Here is a 17664-nt window from a genome sequence, read left to right on the forward strand (position 1 = left end):
AAAGCTACACGAACACACATTGGATGGAAACAAACAACAATCAAATCAGTATGGCTTTGTTGACCGCTGTGGTGTTTAATTAGCTCTATAGTAAGACTTTTCTATACTTAGCCCTCTCTCTCTACTCAAGGTGAAGCAAATCACTTCCCTGTTAATAATGCATGTGTGGATCTTACCTTGGCTGTGTCTGTGTTACAGTCAATGGTCCAAACCATCAAGACCACTGCCAGCACACTGGCATGGTCCAGCTCTCCATCCTTGCTGTTGCCCTGTTAACTGCTAAAGAACTCAGACTACCCATGGCAGCAGTATCCGAATTCATGTGTTATTTATCTTCATATGTTGCCTTTGAAGTCTTTTCTAAAGCCTAATATTTTTCTTTCTGAAACCCAGAAGACATTGATTTAATAAAATATTAGCTGATAATTTCCAAGTTATTTCAACAGATTTAAACCTATTTTTTCCCCCCACATAGCTAAGTCAAAGTCACTTACACTACACAAAAGTTAAGTGTGTCTCCATCACCATTTCATCTGAGGATAGTAAAGTCCTTTGATTTCCATAGCTGGAAGAACCACCCAGCCCAAAGTCCTGGCACATATAGAGGGAAAATGTCTGTTGCAGAGCTCTCTGAAGTCAGTATTCATCATGAAATGGGTATTCAGGATGGTCACACCACCTGCCAAAACAATTCCCCCACAGGGAAAAAGTTCACTTCAAATGCTGCATGGCTGTATGTGTTACTAGCATTCTTTGGTAACTTCACCGACCATTCCCTCTTTCTCTTACTCATTCCATTTCTGTTTCGTGCCTATTCTCCTCCCCTGTTTCCCCTTAAGCCAGCACCTTTTACTGAAGCCCCAGATAGCACCCTGGGTGTAAGTGTGGGGTGGGGGGATTGGGAGGAGAAGGCTAGTTGTCTCCATATTAACATTTTCTTAAAACAAAAGCACAGGAGGTGAGCAATACCTGCCTACTTACACACTTTGTCCCAACTTCTTCCTCCTTCTGCTCTCTTGATATAAACCTCCTCCCATTTCAATAAACCACATAAGCATTTCTCTTCAAAACTCTATTATGGGGCTTCCCTGGTGGCGCAGTGGTTGAGAGTCCGCCTGCCAATGCAGGGGACACGGGTTCGTGCCCCGGTCCGGGAGGATCCCACATGCCGCGGAGCGGCTGGGCCCGTGAGCCATGGCCGCTGAGCCTGCGCGTCCGGAGCCTGTGCTCCGCAACGGGAGAGGCCACAGCAGTGAGAGGCCCGGGTACCGCAAAAACAAACAAACAAACAAAAAAACTCTATCATGAATCAGTGTCAGTCTCTTCCCAGAGTTTTTACTTGCCCCTATCACGAGGCCTCCTGAGAGTTGAAAGTTTGAGATTTAGAAAGTTGATGACCAGCAAAGTAAGTTTCCATGATGATGATGACAGTGATGATAATGATGAAGCTACCTCTTAAACAGAAATGTTGAAATAGTCTATAAAAGGACTGGAGTGTGTGTGTGCCTGTACTGAAGCACACCTAAGATTTAGTTCTCTGCAAGTACTATGAGCTTTAAATTAAAATATAAAACAAAACCAGAGAAGGCTCTCAAATATCAAGGATCAGCCAGATGAAAAGCAGCAGAACCTTGGCCCAGCATCCCTAAATGATATTTTTTTGATCAATGGGGCCTAATCTTTGTTTCTCCTTGCTAATTTTTCTAGTTATTTCCAGATGTGATGAGTTATTTTCCCAGTGTTCCTAGAATTAGGTATTAAAAATGTCAAAGGTTGGGCTTCCCTGGTGATGCAGTGGTTGAGAATCCGCCTGCCAATGCAGGGGAGATGGGTTGGAGCCCTGGTCCGGGAAGATCTCACATACCATGGAGCAACTAAGCCTGTGTCCCACAACTACTGAGCCTGTGCTCTAGAGCCTGTGAGCCACAATTTCTGAGCCCGCGTGCCACACTACTGAAGTCCGTGCGCCTAGAGCCCGTGCTCCGCAACAAGATAAGCCACTGCAATGAGAAGCCCACGCACCGCAACGAAGAGTAGCCTCTGCTCACCGCAACTAGAGGAAGCCCGCGTGCAGCGAGAACCCAACACAGCCATAAAGAAATAAAGAAATAAATAAAATGTCAAACCAAATAATGTCACTAACCAACTTTAAAAAAAAACAAAAACAGCATATTGGAGGATTGGCTATCTCTTACTATTTTTAATTTAATGATATTTATTCAATAGAAATAGTTTATCTTCAAGAGCTGTTAATTAACGTGTAAGGGTTAGTTCTCTGTTTGTGTTTACTTTTATGTTCTTGAGGCTAGGAGGTGCTTCTTGATTTCAAATAGTTTTTCCCCTGGAAAATTCACATTAGAAAGCTGTTTATTAATTCAGAAATTGATTCAGAAATTCAGTGTTAGCACAGTCCGCACTTTCTGACTCATGAAAAATAGTGGGACCAATAAGATAAGCGCCCAAACTATACAAACCATCTTAACGAGCATTTTCTAAATGCACACTTAAAGAGAAGATTGTAAAAAGAAGAATACTATCCAGGTGATTTCAAGAACTGGAAATATTAATGAAGAATGATTAAGAAGAAAAAATGTGGGTATGTATGTATACAAATATATATGTGTGTATATATACATGAACTATATTCTTTTTTTTTATTTTTAAGGCTCTGTAATATTCAGAGAATAAAGGGTTAGTTCAGTTGATAGTTAAATTTGGCAACACTTCCAAGGAATTTTGCTTGTGGGAAGTCAGACAATAGGTGAAGCCAGAAGCTCCAAATCTTATAGGCAAACATTTGTCTAAAACTCAACCTGGTGCTCTTTCTACTGCACTCTAATGCCTCTCTCCCAGGAATTGTTCTTGTTGACAGCTTTGCTCTAATTTGTGCCCACTTTGATTTCTAAGGAAGAAATAAGTATGTTGTTTGCATATCTGTGCTGCTGTTGTATTAACATAACGAAAACTGTGATTTAATTCTCCTCAATATTTTTTGCCTGTGATGCCTTAACCTAACCAATGGGAATGTCATAAACGTCAGAAATATTCTTTTAAACAAAAATGCAGGTTTGTAGGAAGTTCCTGATTCAGAACATGCTGCCCACTGGCGTTTACCCTTGTGCCTTCCATGGACATGGTCCCGATTCATGAGAGCCTGTTGGTTGACACTTGACAATCCAACATCACTGCACAGAACCTGATTAATGATCCCCCAGAACTCACATGAGCATTTCCACGAAGCGGACATTTTTATTCAGGTCTTCAATGTCCTTCATTTCTTCTTCAGTGAGAGAAAAGTCAAATATCTGAAATAACAGAAACAAAAAAACAGACATTTATAATAGTAGAAGATGGGTCAAGCTTGGGATCAGGGAGTGAGGCCAGCAGTGGGAGCCCTTCAAAGGTTTATGAACATCTCTGCAAATGTCTTAGAGGAGTTGGGCTAGTGCGGGGGGACCACCCCACCCATGTGGAGGTGGAATTCTTTCTGCCCTTTGTCTTTAAGACAATCCTGCTGGGGACATCTTGCAAGAAATTTCAAATGTTCTGAAACAATACGCATTCAGAACATCTCCTAAAAATCTAAAAGTGAAGAATTCTTATTATTTTGGTATAAGATGCTGAACTTTTGATTCTGGACTATGGCCTTTGTGCACTTTTTTTTTTTTTAACAATATTCCCTAGTCTGTAAATTTGCTTATGTATTTTTTTTAACTTTTAATTTGCTTTGGTTCATCATATTAATCCTTTCTCTTGTCATTTTTAATGTCTCTTTATCTACCTTTTAATTCTAATTACTTTTTCATTGTTTTTTTTTTAGCTTGTACAGTTTGTACCTTGGTTTTATAATTGTCCTTTATGAACATTTTAATAGTTTATTTTAGCTTATTTATATTTTTAACAATTGGTTTGTTTATAATTTCTCTTATTATTTTATCTTTCTATCCCTTAACTTTTAATTTAGTAATTTACATGAATAAATTTTTTTTTTTTTGCGGTACGCAGGCCTCTCACTGCTGTGGCCTCTCCCGTTGCGGAGCACAGGCTCCGGACGTGCAGCCTCAGCGGCCATGGCTCACGGGCCTAGCTGCTCCACGGCATGTGGGATCTTCCCAGACCGGGGCACGAACCTGCGTCCCCTGCATCGGCAGGCGGACTCTCAACCACTGCGCCACCAGGGAAGCCCTACATGAATAAATTTTAATTGTAAAAGTAATACATGAATATATGCTTTTTGTAAAGAAATGAAACACTACAGAAATACATGGACATGTATGGAGTAAAAAAAACAAAAGTGCCTCTTGATACCCACCACCGCAGTCCTATTCCCCTTCCCACAGATTCCTTCCAAACATTCAACACAGCAACAGCAAAATGCAATTGTATCATATTTCTATTATTCTGCAACTTTATCTCATTCACATAATATGTCTTGGTGATCTTTTCTGTCAAAATATATAGACTGACTTTATTTATTTAACAACTATATCCGTAGTATAGATGTAATACGATTTATTAAGTCATTCCCCCAAGGATTGTTTCCAAGTGGTCTTTTCAGAGCATTCTTTCCTTTGATTATTAATTATCCAAGAATTGGAGTTATGAGATTGTAGAAGGAAATTTATTATAACATAAAAACAGTCATGAATGAACCAGTCACTTATAAAAGAAATCCTTACAAGCTTCCTTTTTCTTTAACACCTTCCCGCACCTAGTAGGACTATTTGTCACATGACCTCACCTCCTTCAGCACAAGAATAGGGAGGTAGCCCAGGGGACCAATCAAGGTATCTTTTTCATTAGATACAGTGATTATTATGGGAGTAGCCAATGACCCATAAAAGGACAAGCAGGGATTGACAGAGACAGAAGCCTTTATCTGTGATCATCTTTACTAAATGTGGGTAACAGATTAACCCATATTAATCTGTGTGTGCCACCATGTGGAGAAAGGGGGTGGGGAGCACTCAATCCTTTTATAAATCATTAGAATACCTGTGTCCAGTCATGTCTGACCTACCCAGGGACTTTCCAGTTATGAGAGCCAATAAATTATGTCTCTTTTTCTTTGGTAAATTTGAATTTCATTCCTTCATGTGGTAGCAAAAAAGCTCTGAAGATAATTGTCTAATATCATGGATGTCTTCCCATGTCAGTACTTATATTTTCACTTTATTATTTAAAAATGGATATAAAAGTACACATACTGTGTGAATTCATTCATTTGAAATTCTAGGAAATGCAAAGTAGCCTATAGGGATAGAAAGAAAATCAGTGCTTGCTTGGGATTGGGGACCAGGAGGGATAGATTGTAAAAGGGCATGAAGAGACTATTGGAGGTGCTGGGTATGTTCATTATCTTGATTGTGGTGATGGTTTCATGGGTGCGTACATATGTCAAAACTTTTCCAATTTTATACTTTATGTTCAGTTCATTGCATTTCAATTACACCTCAGTAGAGTTCTGTTAAAAAAGAAAAATAAATAAAAATTCCTATATACTGTTTCATTGTACAAATATATCATAATTTGTTTTACAATATCCTATTGAAAATTGTTTCCAGTTTTTTTTAGCTGATAAAGTATGCTGTAATAAACATCTGTATATGTGTGCATGAATATGCAAATACATCTATGGGAAAAAGATTGTTGGGTCAATGGACATGTATGTTTGAATTTTGATGGATCTGGAAAAATGACATCCTTCTCCAAATCTTACATCAATTTATGTTTCTAATAGTATTACATGAAACTGCCTGTTTTCCCACACACTGTTAACATTCTGATTATTTTCCTATCTGAGGGGATAAATACTATCTCATTTTTATCTTTAATTATGAGTAAGACAAAAAACAACTTACTTTTGAAATTTAAATTATTAACTGATGGGTAACTGACTAACTTTACATGGTACTTTTCTATGGCTGCATTTACCTAGCAGTTTATTCTTTGGAAGTAGCACAGTAAACTAATCACTCCATTGTCTAGTGGCCTCTTTTCTCACCTATAATTTATAATGCTGATTACAGATTACTTATAGAGGAAATAAAGGGGGTTGGCATTTATGAAGTCTAAATGATCCTCTTCAATAATTTCCAAATTTGTCCCCAACTTTTTCCAGAGCCATTAAGAAGGTGGAAAGTTGACTGTTATGAATTTCCAATTTTATACCTTCTATTCCTGCTGTGCTGGTGGGGAAGGGAGTAGATAGTGTCCAGAGTCAATAGGTAAGGAAACAGAAGAAATAAAGGAGCTAGATAGCCTACAAGCAGCAAAGAAATCCCTGAATTACTAGGAATTGTCTCAAATTCAGCTAAAATTAAATCCAGGTATGGGCGGAGGGGGTCGGGGAGCAGGTATAAAATAACATATGAAGGCATTGCAACTTTCTTATTAATCTGAAGACAAAATTCTCTCTAAAAAAAAAAAATACCCTACTTTTTACATTTCCAGAAGCAGTTCTCTTACTTGAAAGTTTTCTTTGATCCTTTCAGGGTTAAAGCTTTTAGGAATGACAACCACTCCTCGCTGGATGTTGAAACGCAAAACAACTTGAGCTGCTGTCTTATTGTATTTTTTCCCCAGTGAGTTTAGAAGTGCATCCTTTAACAAAGGTGGGGAAGACACATTCACCCTTTAAAAAAAAAATCGAAACATGCATCATATTTAGTCCGAGTAATGAGAACCAGTGGTTTACCAGTTACCCTCCTCCTCTGACCCCCATTCACCTGGTAACCTATCCAGAACACTTCAGGTCACCTGTAACCAACTTCTCTGAGTGCAGAGAATTCAGAAGACTTGCTCTTAGTACGGGAAGATCAAGACAGGCAGATTCACAGAGCTGCCTCTTCCAGACGGTAAATAATATTGCTTTGATGGATCTTATAGAGAGAATGGGGTTGGAAGTAGGCACAGAGGGGAAGGCAAGAAGACTGAAGTAGAAGAAACAAAGGCACGACTCTTGGAATCATCTTAGAGTAGAAAAATTTCTACTTAAGTCTGTGGAATGCATCACAGTAGAAGTGTTGCCACTGAATACAGAGATTTAAAACATTCAAAAATTTCGGAATATGGCCATAGAGACTCTTTGTCAAATAATAAGGTCCTGGTAGGCACTTCCACAGGTAGAGTCTAATCAATTATTACAACACCTCAGTGAGGAAGGTTGTGTTAGCTCTAATTTGCATATGTGGAGAATGACTTGAAGAAATTACTTCCTTAAGATCAAACAGCTGAATAGAGTCATTTCAGTCAAGTAATTTACATTAGCCTCACACTCTACACCAAGGAAATATACTTCCCGAGGAGACAGACAGCATTACTTACCAGGATGGATTCCTAGAGGTCCCCAAAGGGCTGTATGCAATAATGACAATGTCATGTTGTTGGCAAAATTTCAAGAGTTTTGGCTGGGTGAAATATGGATGGCATTCAACCTATGTGGTTGCATTGGAGAGCAGAGCACAAAATTAAGGGCTTTTGGATGAATGCAATTTTATATAGTTTGTAAAAAGTTCTTCAATAAAATCGATTGAAAAGTATTCTGGATAGCAAGGCAAATCTTAAATATTTTTCCCAACAAGGAAGTTTACATTGTTTATATATCGGTGAGATGCATTAAAACAAGGTTAGTGAGGTCACCATCTGTGGGTTAATCCTAAAATAATTGGGGGACAAATTCAATTTTTACAGCTATCAGTTTAAAACTTTAAGTGAACAGATTCAATTATTTATAGTAAATATTCTAGCAAATACAATTTTCCATAACAAACACGCAGTCTCGAGGTTCACATTACAGTCTTGGTAAATAGAAGTGACGTGTTGCAGAAGCCCTCTGTCCCTCACTATCAAACATCTAAGAATATTTTCACAAGAGGTAGAGTGTGTATAAAACTAAATTTACAGATGAATTTTGTCTTCTTGGTGGAGAGTTCTTTACCCCAAGTGTAGGCCTAGTTTCATTTTCTGTATCTTACTGACAGGATTCCTGCACTAAAAACACATGTGTCAACAAAAGTTCTTCTCAAAGTTTCTTCTTAAACACTATGGTAGTTTTTTTTTTTTTTTTTTTTTTTTTTTGGGAACTGCGCCACCAGGGAAGCCCACTATGGTAGTTTTTGACCTACGTGTTTGCTTTCTTTTTAATTAAAATCAACCAAGTCTTAATTAAAATATTTTAAGTATATAATTATTATTTTCACTATCTAAAGTATTAAATACTTGACGTTACATTTCTAGAAGGCACAAGAAAATGCTATTGATGAAGTGGAAAGGTAAACTGGAACTCTTAGAGGTGGGTCTTCTTTCCTTTTCCTAATTTGATAAACTTTCTTTTTCCCCCTTGTCAGTTTCTCCCATTTCTTCTTTTTCCCCTGCTCCCTCATAATCTTGATCCCTCCTTTTCCCTAAGACACTTTTGTTTTCTCCCCAACTTGGGAACATTTCTTAATTCTAAAAAGTGACACAGAGTGTCCATAGTACAGTAGTCCCTAGGTATTCACGTAGGATTGGTTCCAGGACACACACCCCCACCCCAGCAAACACCAAAATCCGGAGATGCTCAAGTCCATTCTATGAAATGGTGTAGTACAGTGGGCCCTCTATATTTGCGGGTTCTGCATCCATGGATATGGAGGGTGGACTGTATTTCTTTCCCTTACCCTCTCCCACTCCTAGCATTACTCTCCCCCTTTGGTCTCTTTCTCATTTTCTATCTTATTGGTACACTAATCTTTTCAGACAGTTTTTTTTTTACCATGTCACGTCATCGCTTAAAGACTAAGTGTGAATTCCTTACTTTCATGCCTGCCTGCTTGCACCAAACACATTTAATTTACCCCACAGGGACTCCTTTCTAATCAGCTGGAGTGCTGTTATGGTCTCTGGCCTAAATGTGTATATGCACATGTGTATATAGCATGTGCATTTACCTATATACATATATATGTGTGTGTATTTGTGTGTGTATATATATATATATATATAAAACAAAATGTATACAAAGAAAGGCTAATACAATTAAAAAATAAAACAAACAGGTATGTGAATATCCATTCTGTGAACAAATTCGGGAGTTTACAGAAAGTTGCATTGGGCAACATACTAGAAACCCATACTCAACAAAAATTTGAGTTAATGTAATATAAACTCAAATATATAATATAATATGTAATATAACAAAGATCTTTGCATAGATAGTTTTTTGATTAAAAACTTGAGGGCATATGGCTAAAGGACCACTCAGTGAAGGAAATTCTAGGGATGGAGGTGAGGGTGGGGGTGGGAGTGGGTAAGCTAACATGACCCAAGTGCATATGGCCTCAGAGAGTCACATTCCTTCTCTTCAGAGCATCTGTCTCAGTTTCCAATTACATATAACTTTCCTGACTCCATTAATGTATGATCCATGCGAGCAAGGACTATATCTGTCTTTGGTCACTTTTGCATGCCTAGAACCTAGCACAGTGCCTGGCATAAGGCAGGTGCTTGATGACCATTTGTTGAATGAGTGAAAACAAGAGTTATACAGCGAGGACGAAGCCAGAATCTTAGGAAACATCACTCTCGATGCTGCAGACTGTTGGAGGCTGGGCTTCGTATGGGGTACAGCTGGTAATTTCTGGCTGGGACCGGATGCTCAGTTTAAGGTAGAGAGTGGTGATGATTCCTGATGTTGCAGGGCCTTGATGTCATCCTTATTTCTAAGGAGAAGGGTACCTCAGCACACTTGCCTTCCTTCTTTGCTAGGGACTGCTTAGAGCCCTTTGTGAATGAGCCAGTGGAGCTGCAGTATTTACTTTTCCTTGTTTGCTATGTAAAACTGATGTAAGTTGTCAGCGTCTTGGTGTGTCCGGGGTTTTACAACACCCTTTGGTAATGCTGTAGTTTTAGATATCAAAATCTCACAGGGTGAAGTTAAGAAGCGGGACAGAATCCATGAAGGAAAATAGCAAAAGTCCTTTCATTAATTAACCCAACCTCTTCTGTCTTTCCATGAAAAACTGCATTGAATTTTCATTTCATTAATGAAGTCACTCAACAACAATTTACTAATTTCTGTGTCAGGACACCTGTGAGTTAGGCATGGTGAATAGGATCAGGAAAAACTGAAGAATGTGGAAAGTTTCCTTACTCCTTCCCTTCTTCTTTCCTTCCCTCCGTCCCTCCTTACCTCCCTTCTTTCCTTCGTTCCTAGAGTTAGGTGTTGGAACTTTGTATGAAATTAAATGGCTTGAGATAGATCCACAGTCCCCTTTGAACTGGGCTGGGAGAGCACTGTATGACTCTAGGAAGGCTTTCAGACAGTATAAGCCAGGGGCGGAGCCTGGAGGGACATTGCTTCAGACGGACATCATAGGGAGTACTAAGGAATCTTGGATTGCTCAAGCTCTGAGAACGAGTATAGAGTGAGGTTATATTCTATGTCAATTTGTTCACGAAGTCAATGAAAAATATAAAATTTTGCAAATTTTACGTTAGATTTAGTCTAATGGGAAAATTAGTTTTGAAATACGTGAATTTTGAATCAGGCAAGCCTTCAGGTATCTATCCCTTGCACATGAAATGTGTCCACTCTGTCTAATGCCCAAAATATGCTCACCGTATTCCTGGGTTGAAAGCTGCTCATTTTGTATCTCTGGAGTAGAGATGGTCCTACCAGGGCATAGGGTCATGGCTGGTGGCTGGGAGACCTGCAGTTTGACCTTGCCAGCTCTAGAGTTTTGACATATTCTGCTTTCAGACACAACAGGACACATGAATAGGTTCAGGCTATGATCTTCCAACAAGCCTTGATTCTCTTTCAGGGTATATTTGTGAAGCTGATCGACATTCTTGTGCCAACAGATCAGGGTATTTCCTCCTTGGCATGAGGAAACACACTGTCGAATTTTCACTATTTTTCATTCTCAGGTCGAAAATCACCATATGTCTCTGTGCATTTGTAAGAAGAAAGCTGCTTGTCACTTCAACATTTTTAGAACAAAATATTGTTCTTAGGGGTGCAGGAAGGAGATGTGAAGGATATGCTGGGTAGGGGATTGGTTAGGAATAAAGGGATGGATTGAGATCAATGAGGAAGGCAAAGGTTGTTGCTCTCTGTTCCTGAGAGCGTATGATATAGCGCTAGCTGCGGTATCAGTTCGGAAGTGGTACTTCTAAATATGGCAACACTTCTATTTAGCTGTGGGCTACTGTCATGATGTAGGTAATTCATTTTTTCTGTTATGAATCCTTTTGAGTTTCTAATAACAATGAATTCAACAAACAAGTCCACCATAATCCAAGTTTGTGAATATTTACCAGTTCCAAGAGCATTTTTTAGTGCAGCTTCTTAATGTTTTATGAAGTAGGGGGAAGAGGATGTCATATCCCCATTTAACAATAATATTTTGTTGTGATTACAAGAGTAATATATGCTCACTGCAGAAGACTTGAAATACAGAAAAGCATAAAGAAGAAAACAGAATTTACTTGTAAAATTCACAGCCAGAGATAGCCACGGTTAGCATTTTGACATATTTCTTTCCAATATTTGCACTTTTTAAATAATATAATCGCCTTCATACTATATTATGTTTTGTATCCTGGTCTTTCCATTTAATATCGTGGCCATTTCTATTTTCCTCAAGAGTGATTCAAGAACATTTTTTGTTAAGATTTCACATATTATAAATGTTTCAAAGTTTATGTAAACATTCCCTGAATTTTTCATATTTATGTTGTTTCCTTTTTGGTGTTTTTTTTTTTTTTTTTTCCATGATAAAAAGGGCTGCATTCCCTGAATTTTTCATTTTTATGTTTTTTCCTTTTTGGTTTTTTTTTTTTTTTTTTGCCATGATAAACAGTGCTGCGACAAACATACACATAAAGTGCTGTGACAAACACACATATGGGTGTTCTGATTTTTTTTCACAAGGATGGATTCCTAGAAATCGAAAACTGAACACTTTTTAAGGCTCTTGCTACCTATTGCAAAATTGCTTTTCAGGAAGGTTGAACCAATTTGCATTTGCCAGCACTCCATCACTTGCTTACATGGAACACTATATTAAAAAATAAAACAGAAACTTTGCTAATTTGATACAAAATTACACTTAAATTTAAATTTCCATAATTACTAGAGCAGCTAAATATTTTTCATACGTTTATCAGTCTTGCAATCTGTCTTCTGTGACTTTCTGTTCATTTCTTTTGAGTCTTAGTATTTTTCTCATTGATTTTTATTAGGCTTTTAATTCGTAAGGACATGATCCCCTTTTTCTGTTATATTTTTAGATATAATCATCTAATTTTGTTTGCTCTTTGTTTCTAATATTTTTAGTGTTTAACATTTTTACACTATTACATGTATTGGTTTTCTTTATAATTTTCCCATGGCTTCCCTTTCTATCCATAGCTCCAGAAAACTAAAATTCTTTTGTAGTATTCACAATTTCTTGTTTCTTCTTTAACGCCTGATCAAAGGGACACTTTGGAGTATAACATGAGGCAAAGATCTATATTTGTTACTATATAACTCTCAATTTTCCCCACACTATTTACTGAAAAATCAATTCCTTTGTCATTAGTTTGTGCTATTTTATTTTACATTAAGTTTTTATTTTATTTGAGACCGTTTCTAAGGTATCTCTTATTTTCTATTTATTTGTATGTTGGTTCTTGTGCTAATCTTACATTATTTTAAATACTCTGTGTGTCAATGTCTGGTAGGTTTTGTTCCCCTACATTATTATTTTTCTTCAGAAAAAGTTTGGGTTACTTTTTGGATTTGAACTTTCAAATCTTTTTTCTTAAGAGACATAAATTGACTTGCCCACGGTCTAATGATGAGATATACGTAAAGTGACCACAAGACTTCCTGACTCCTAGTCCAGGATCCTTTCTGTTGAGTAATGGATCCTCCCACATTCCCCAATCCCCACACCCCCCCTCCCCTCCCTCCCCTTGTCAAGCTGTACCTGGTTGCTGACTGGCTTATGCTTAAGTCCTGGTTTGTTCAGAATAAGCTCCAGCTGCCTACGGTTAAAATTGGATACACCGAGGGATTTCACCAAGCCAGCATCTTTGCAAGCTTCTAAAGCCTGTAGGGTAAGAGCCAATGGGTCAAGAAAGAAACCTTAACACAAGCAAGAATAAACATTTATAAAGGTGACTGTGCATTCTTTAAAAAGTAAAGTCCCTGGGTATATTAATAGGCATTCTGTGAACTAAAGAAAAGTGGAGGAGATAGGCAGGAATTCTGTAATTGAATGATTTTGGGGAAATGCTGTATATCATATCTTCCCCTTGTATTTTCATAATGTATACCAGCATGAAAATAATGATCTTATTTCTTAAAATTTGTTGAGGCTTTCTTTATGGTATAGTACCTGAAAATTTTTATGTGTCTGGTATGTGTGGAAAATGTATATTCTCCTATTTTTGGATACAGATCCTTCTTGTTTCTCTCTCTCACATACACACGCATTATATAGAAGATTAGGTCTAGCTTTTCCTGGCTTTTCAATAATTTAGAGAAATATATCAGAAATCTCCCACTGTAACAGTGGATTTACCAGTGTCTTTCTGTATTCTATCAATTTTTGCTTTATATATATTGAAGATATTTTATTTGGTACATATGTGTTTAAGACTGATATATCTTCTTAGTAAATTAAATCTTTATCATTATGGTTTTTGTACTTCCCTATACATTTTAGAATCAGCTTTTCAATTTCCTTTGGGATAGTCATTGGGATTGCACTGAATCTATCCATGAATTAGGGGAGAATTAACAAATTATCTGTATTCAATCTTTCCATCAAAGAACATGATACAGCTCTCTATTTGTTCAAATTAACAAAAAATCCTCTCAGTAAAATATTGTAGTTTTAACTATATGTCTTGCATAGATTTTGTTAAATTTATCTCTAAATATTTAACATTGTTTTTAAAAAATTCCATTTCCAATTGTGTGTTGCTAGCATATAGAGTACATATAGATTCAGATTTTGTTATTTTTTCTTTATCTTATGGGTTATTTACACGTATCTTCTTAGTTTCCAAATATATGATGATTTTTCAGATATATATATATATTTTTTTCAGATCTATTTTTGTTATTGACTCAAATTTAATTCCAATGTCATCAGACAGCCTACTTTGCATGAAGAATCTCTCTTTTTTTTTTTTTGCTGTACACGGGCCTCTCACTGCTGTGGCCTCTCCCGCTGCGGAGCACAGGCTCCAGACGCGCAGGCTCAATGGCCATGGCTCACGGGCCCAGCCGCCCCGCGGCATGTGGGATCTTCCCAGACCGGGGCACGAACCCGTGTCTCCTGCATAGGCAGGCGGACTGTCAACCACTGCGCCACCAGGGAAGCCCTAAGAACATTTTTAAATGTATTGAGATCCGTTTTATGTCTCAGAAAATGAACTATTTTGTGAAGTATTCCATGTGCACTTGAAAAATAGCATTCTGTTATATTTTGGAAAAGTATTCTATAAATGTCAATTAGGTCAAGTTGTTTGATAATGTTTAAGTTCCTATATTCTATAGACTTTCTGTCTACTTATTATCTCAATTATCAAAAGAGAGGTTTTGAAATCTCTGACTAGATTATTCTTTTTCTCTTTTCACTTCTCTTAGTTTTGCTTCATGTATTTTGGAGTTCCGTTTTTAGGTGCATAGATGTTTAGGATTGAACCCTTTATTATTATAAAACAAAATTCCTTATCCCTGGTAACACTCTTTGCTCTGAAATTTTTGTTGATATTAAAATGGTTACTCCAGCTCTCTTTTGATTACTGTCAGCCTAGTACATCTTATTCTAGACTTTTACTTTTTTTTTTAACCTTTTACTTTCAACCTATTTGTTTTATTATTTATTTATTATTTAAAAAATTTTTGGCTGCGTTGGGTCTTTGTTGCTGTGTGCAGGCTTTCTTTAGTTGTGGTGAGCAGGGGCTACTCTTCGTTGCGGTGTGCAGGCTTCTCATTGCGGTGGCTTTCTCTTGTTGCTGAGCACGGGTTCTAGGTATGCGGGTTTCAGTAGCTGCAGCACGCAGGCTCAGTAGTTGTGGCACATGGGCTTAGTTGTGTGTCTTATTATTTAAAATGAGTTTCTTGTATATAATATATAGTGGGGTTTTGCTTTTTATCCATTCTGAAAACCTCTGCATTTTAACTGGGTTGTTTAGGCTCTTTACATACACTGTGATTATTGACACCACTGAATTTAAATCCCCCATATTGCTATTTATTTTCTGTTTTTCCCATCTATTCATTTCCCCTTTTTTCTTATTTTCCTGCCTTCTCTTAGACTGATTATTTTTTATTATTTCTTTTTGTCTCCTTTACTGGCTTGTTTGCTATACTCCGGAAGTTTTAACATTTTCTCTTTATGTTTGACATCCTGAAATTTCACTATAAAGCATCCAGGTATGGGTTTCTTTCTCTTTCCTCTTTGGTAATTCATGCCTTTTCAATATCTCTGGGTTTTTTCTTCAATTATTACTTCCTTTTCTTTTTTTCTAAGACTTCTATTGTGTGGATACTGGAAATTCTAATTTTATGATTTACATCTCTTAGCTTTTCATATTTCACATTTAAAATTTTTTCTTGTCCTTTCCTTCTTCAAGTGGGAGATTTCCTCATTCTGATCTTTTAAGCTGATCATCTTTTCCTTATCTGTACCCATTCTATTTTTATCCCATCTACTGCCCTGTGTTTTTGTTTTTCATAATTATTATTTTTGCTTGTTTTAAAAAAATGTTTTCTTGTTCTTATTTCATATTGCCGATATCTTTCTTTTATCTCCTTGAATATATTAATTGGCTAATTAAAAAGTTCTTGGTCCTCTGTTCTGTTTTTGTTGCGATATGTAATTGAGATATGTTGTTTCCTTGTGAAATAAATGCCTTGTTATTTTGGGCTCTGGGCTCATTTTCTCCTGAGGATATTAGGTACACTGTGAGGCAGTCCCTTAGAGAAGAATGCCAGACTCCAATCCTAGTCAGCTCCAATGAGGTCAGGAGTGAGTGTATAGTCTTTCGGGTGGAGAGCCCCAGACAGTAGAAAACACAGTCAGTGCCTCCTCACCCCTCAAAACAAGCCACAGTTCAGATCCTCAGCTGTAACCTAAACAGGGGGAAGTCTATTAGAATGAGATGATCATTAGAGTATCATTTCCAGCATTTGGAGTTTGAATTGGGAGAGGCAGGAAACAACTGCCAGAGGTCAGGCAGAGACTCATGTTTTTATCAGCTTCTCATAAGTGCAAGATTTCAGTGCTGCTCTGACTCGATTCCTGAAGACATCTGAACACGAGTCCTAAGTGTCTACATGTGTGGAGTGTGTCCCAAGGCTATAGCAAGAGAGAAATAAGAGCAAAAATAACTCCGATAGTTCCTCTCCTATATTATCTTACTGGTTGCTGAGTTGCCTTTCACTCTAGGTAAAAGCTTCTGTATTACCTCATAAACAAACCAGTTCAAAATATCTGTACCTGCCTCCCACCTAAATCCATAAGGGTTTTCTCATTATTTTCCCCTAGTTTCTCACTCTTATAATCTTGGGGAAAGAGCCAGCAGCCTGCTCAGAAATGGAACCAGAATTGTTTTTCATATATTATTTTACATTTGTTTCTTTTAGACATCATATTACTGAATTTTAAAAATTCAATTTGAGAAACCAAAAATTTGTGAGTTTATCTCATTTATACATTTTTATTTACTGTTACAGTAGAACTTATTTCCTTTATTTTTCCTCCCACACTTCTCTCTTCCTTATCTTTGGCATTCTTCTCTTCCATCAAAGCAAAATCAAACATTTTTCAGCACTCAGAAGTGGAGATTTTATACATCTTTGCTCGTGGTTAGAAATACCTGACTACTACTTTTCATTGGGAGTAAAGGTTGCAACTCTCCGTAAATTGAATAGGAATAATCAGATCACAATTTTAAAATGTACTCTTTTAACATAAGAGGCCCACGTGAACTCACCTCCCAAGTGGCACACAGATTTGACTTGTGATATAACCATTTGCCATTTTCATCTTTAGGATAGAATTCATCTCCAGGCTGTTAAAAAAGAAAAAGAAAACGAAAAAGTGTAGTTAACTTTATTTATATCTGGGGATTGAAATGATGGAATTTAAGTTGTCAGTATTCCAATATACCCGGGCCCTGGGAAACCAATTCAAGAAATATATATATATATATATATATATTTTTTTTTTTTCCCCTCCCCCTGTGGAACTGTCCAGAAATTCATTTGTCCAACATATATGACACATTAGTCTCATTCTCTCACCCCAGCATTCATTATTCTTTATTTATTGACAGATTATTGTTGTTCTTAAGCCATGAAGTTCTCTCTTAATGATAAAATTTCTCATTAAAGAAAAGTAAAAGTTGAGAATTAGGACTTTTAGACTCAGTGTTTGGATAGTCTATCCTGGCCAAAGTTGAGGACAGCAAATTTCTTACTCTTATAAGAAACCAGAGGTCATCACTAAGGCTGAGAGGAGGAAATTCTTCAGCTAAGTATAGTTGATGAATGCAATATTCCTTAAGTATAAGGGAAATGCATAGCACATAACTTCTCAGGTCTGGCTAATCGCCCCATGGTTCTTTTCTTACCCTTTTTGGGCCCTCCAGGAGTTCAGCATCTTTTTTTCTACC

General features: G+C 37.2%; 1 protein-coding gene across 2 annotated transcripts in view; it reads right to left on the reverse strand.

The window, feature by feature from the left end:
• Nucleotides 1-264: 264 nt before the first annotated feature.
• Nucleotides 265-17664, reverse strand: part of AKR1D1 (aldo-keto reductase family 1 member D1) — a 31721-nt gene continuing 14321 nt past the window's right edge. Inside the window, exons 4-9 of one of the 2 annotated variants that reach the window (XM_024741644.1) lie at nt 16984-17061; nt 12960-13082; nt 7327-7436; nt 6469-6634; nt 3223-3305; nt 265-679 (exon numbers count right to left, since the gene is read on the reverse strand). In XM_024741644.1, coding sequence (XP_024597412.1) covers nt 637-679; nt 3223-3305; nt 6469-6634; nt 7327-7436; nt 12960-13082; nt 16984-17061 — 603 coding nt within the window. In that variant the 3' untranslated portion in view covers nt 265-636. The remainder of the gene's footprint in view (nt 680-3222; nt 3306-6468; nt 6635-7326; nt 7437-12959; nt 13083-16983; nt 17062-17664) is intronic. The other variant, XM_024741645.1, reaches the window with a different exon arrangement.

This window comes from Neophocaena asiaeorientalis, unplaced genomic scaffold (assembly GCF_003031525.2).
Source record: "Neophocaena asiaeorientalis asiaeorientalis breed wild unplaced genomic scaffold, Neophocaena_asiaeorientalis_V1.1 scaffold692, whole genome shotgun sequence".
In the NCBI taxonomy this organism is placed as follows: domain Eukaryota; kingdom Metazoa; phylum Chordata; class Mammalia; order Artiodactyla; family Phocoenidae; genus Neophocaena; species Neophocaena asiaeorientalis.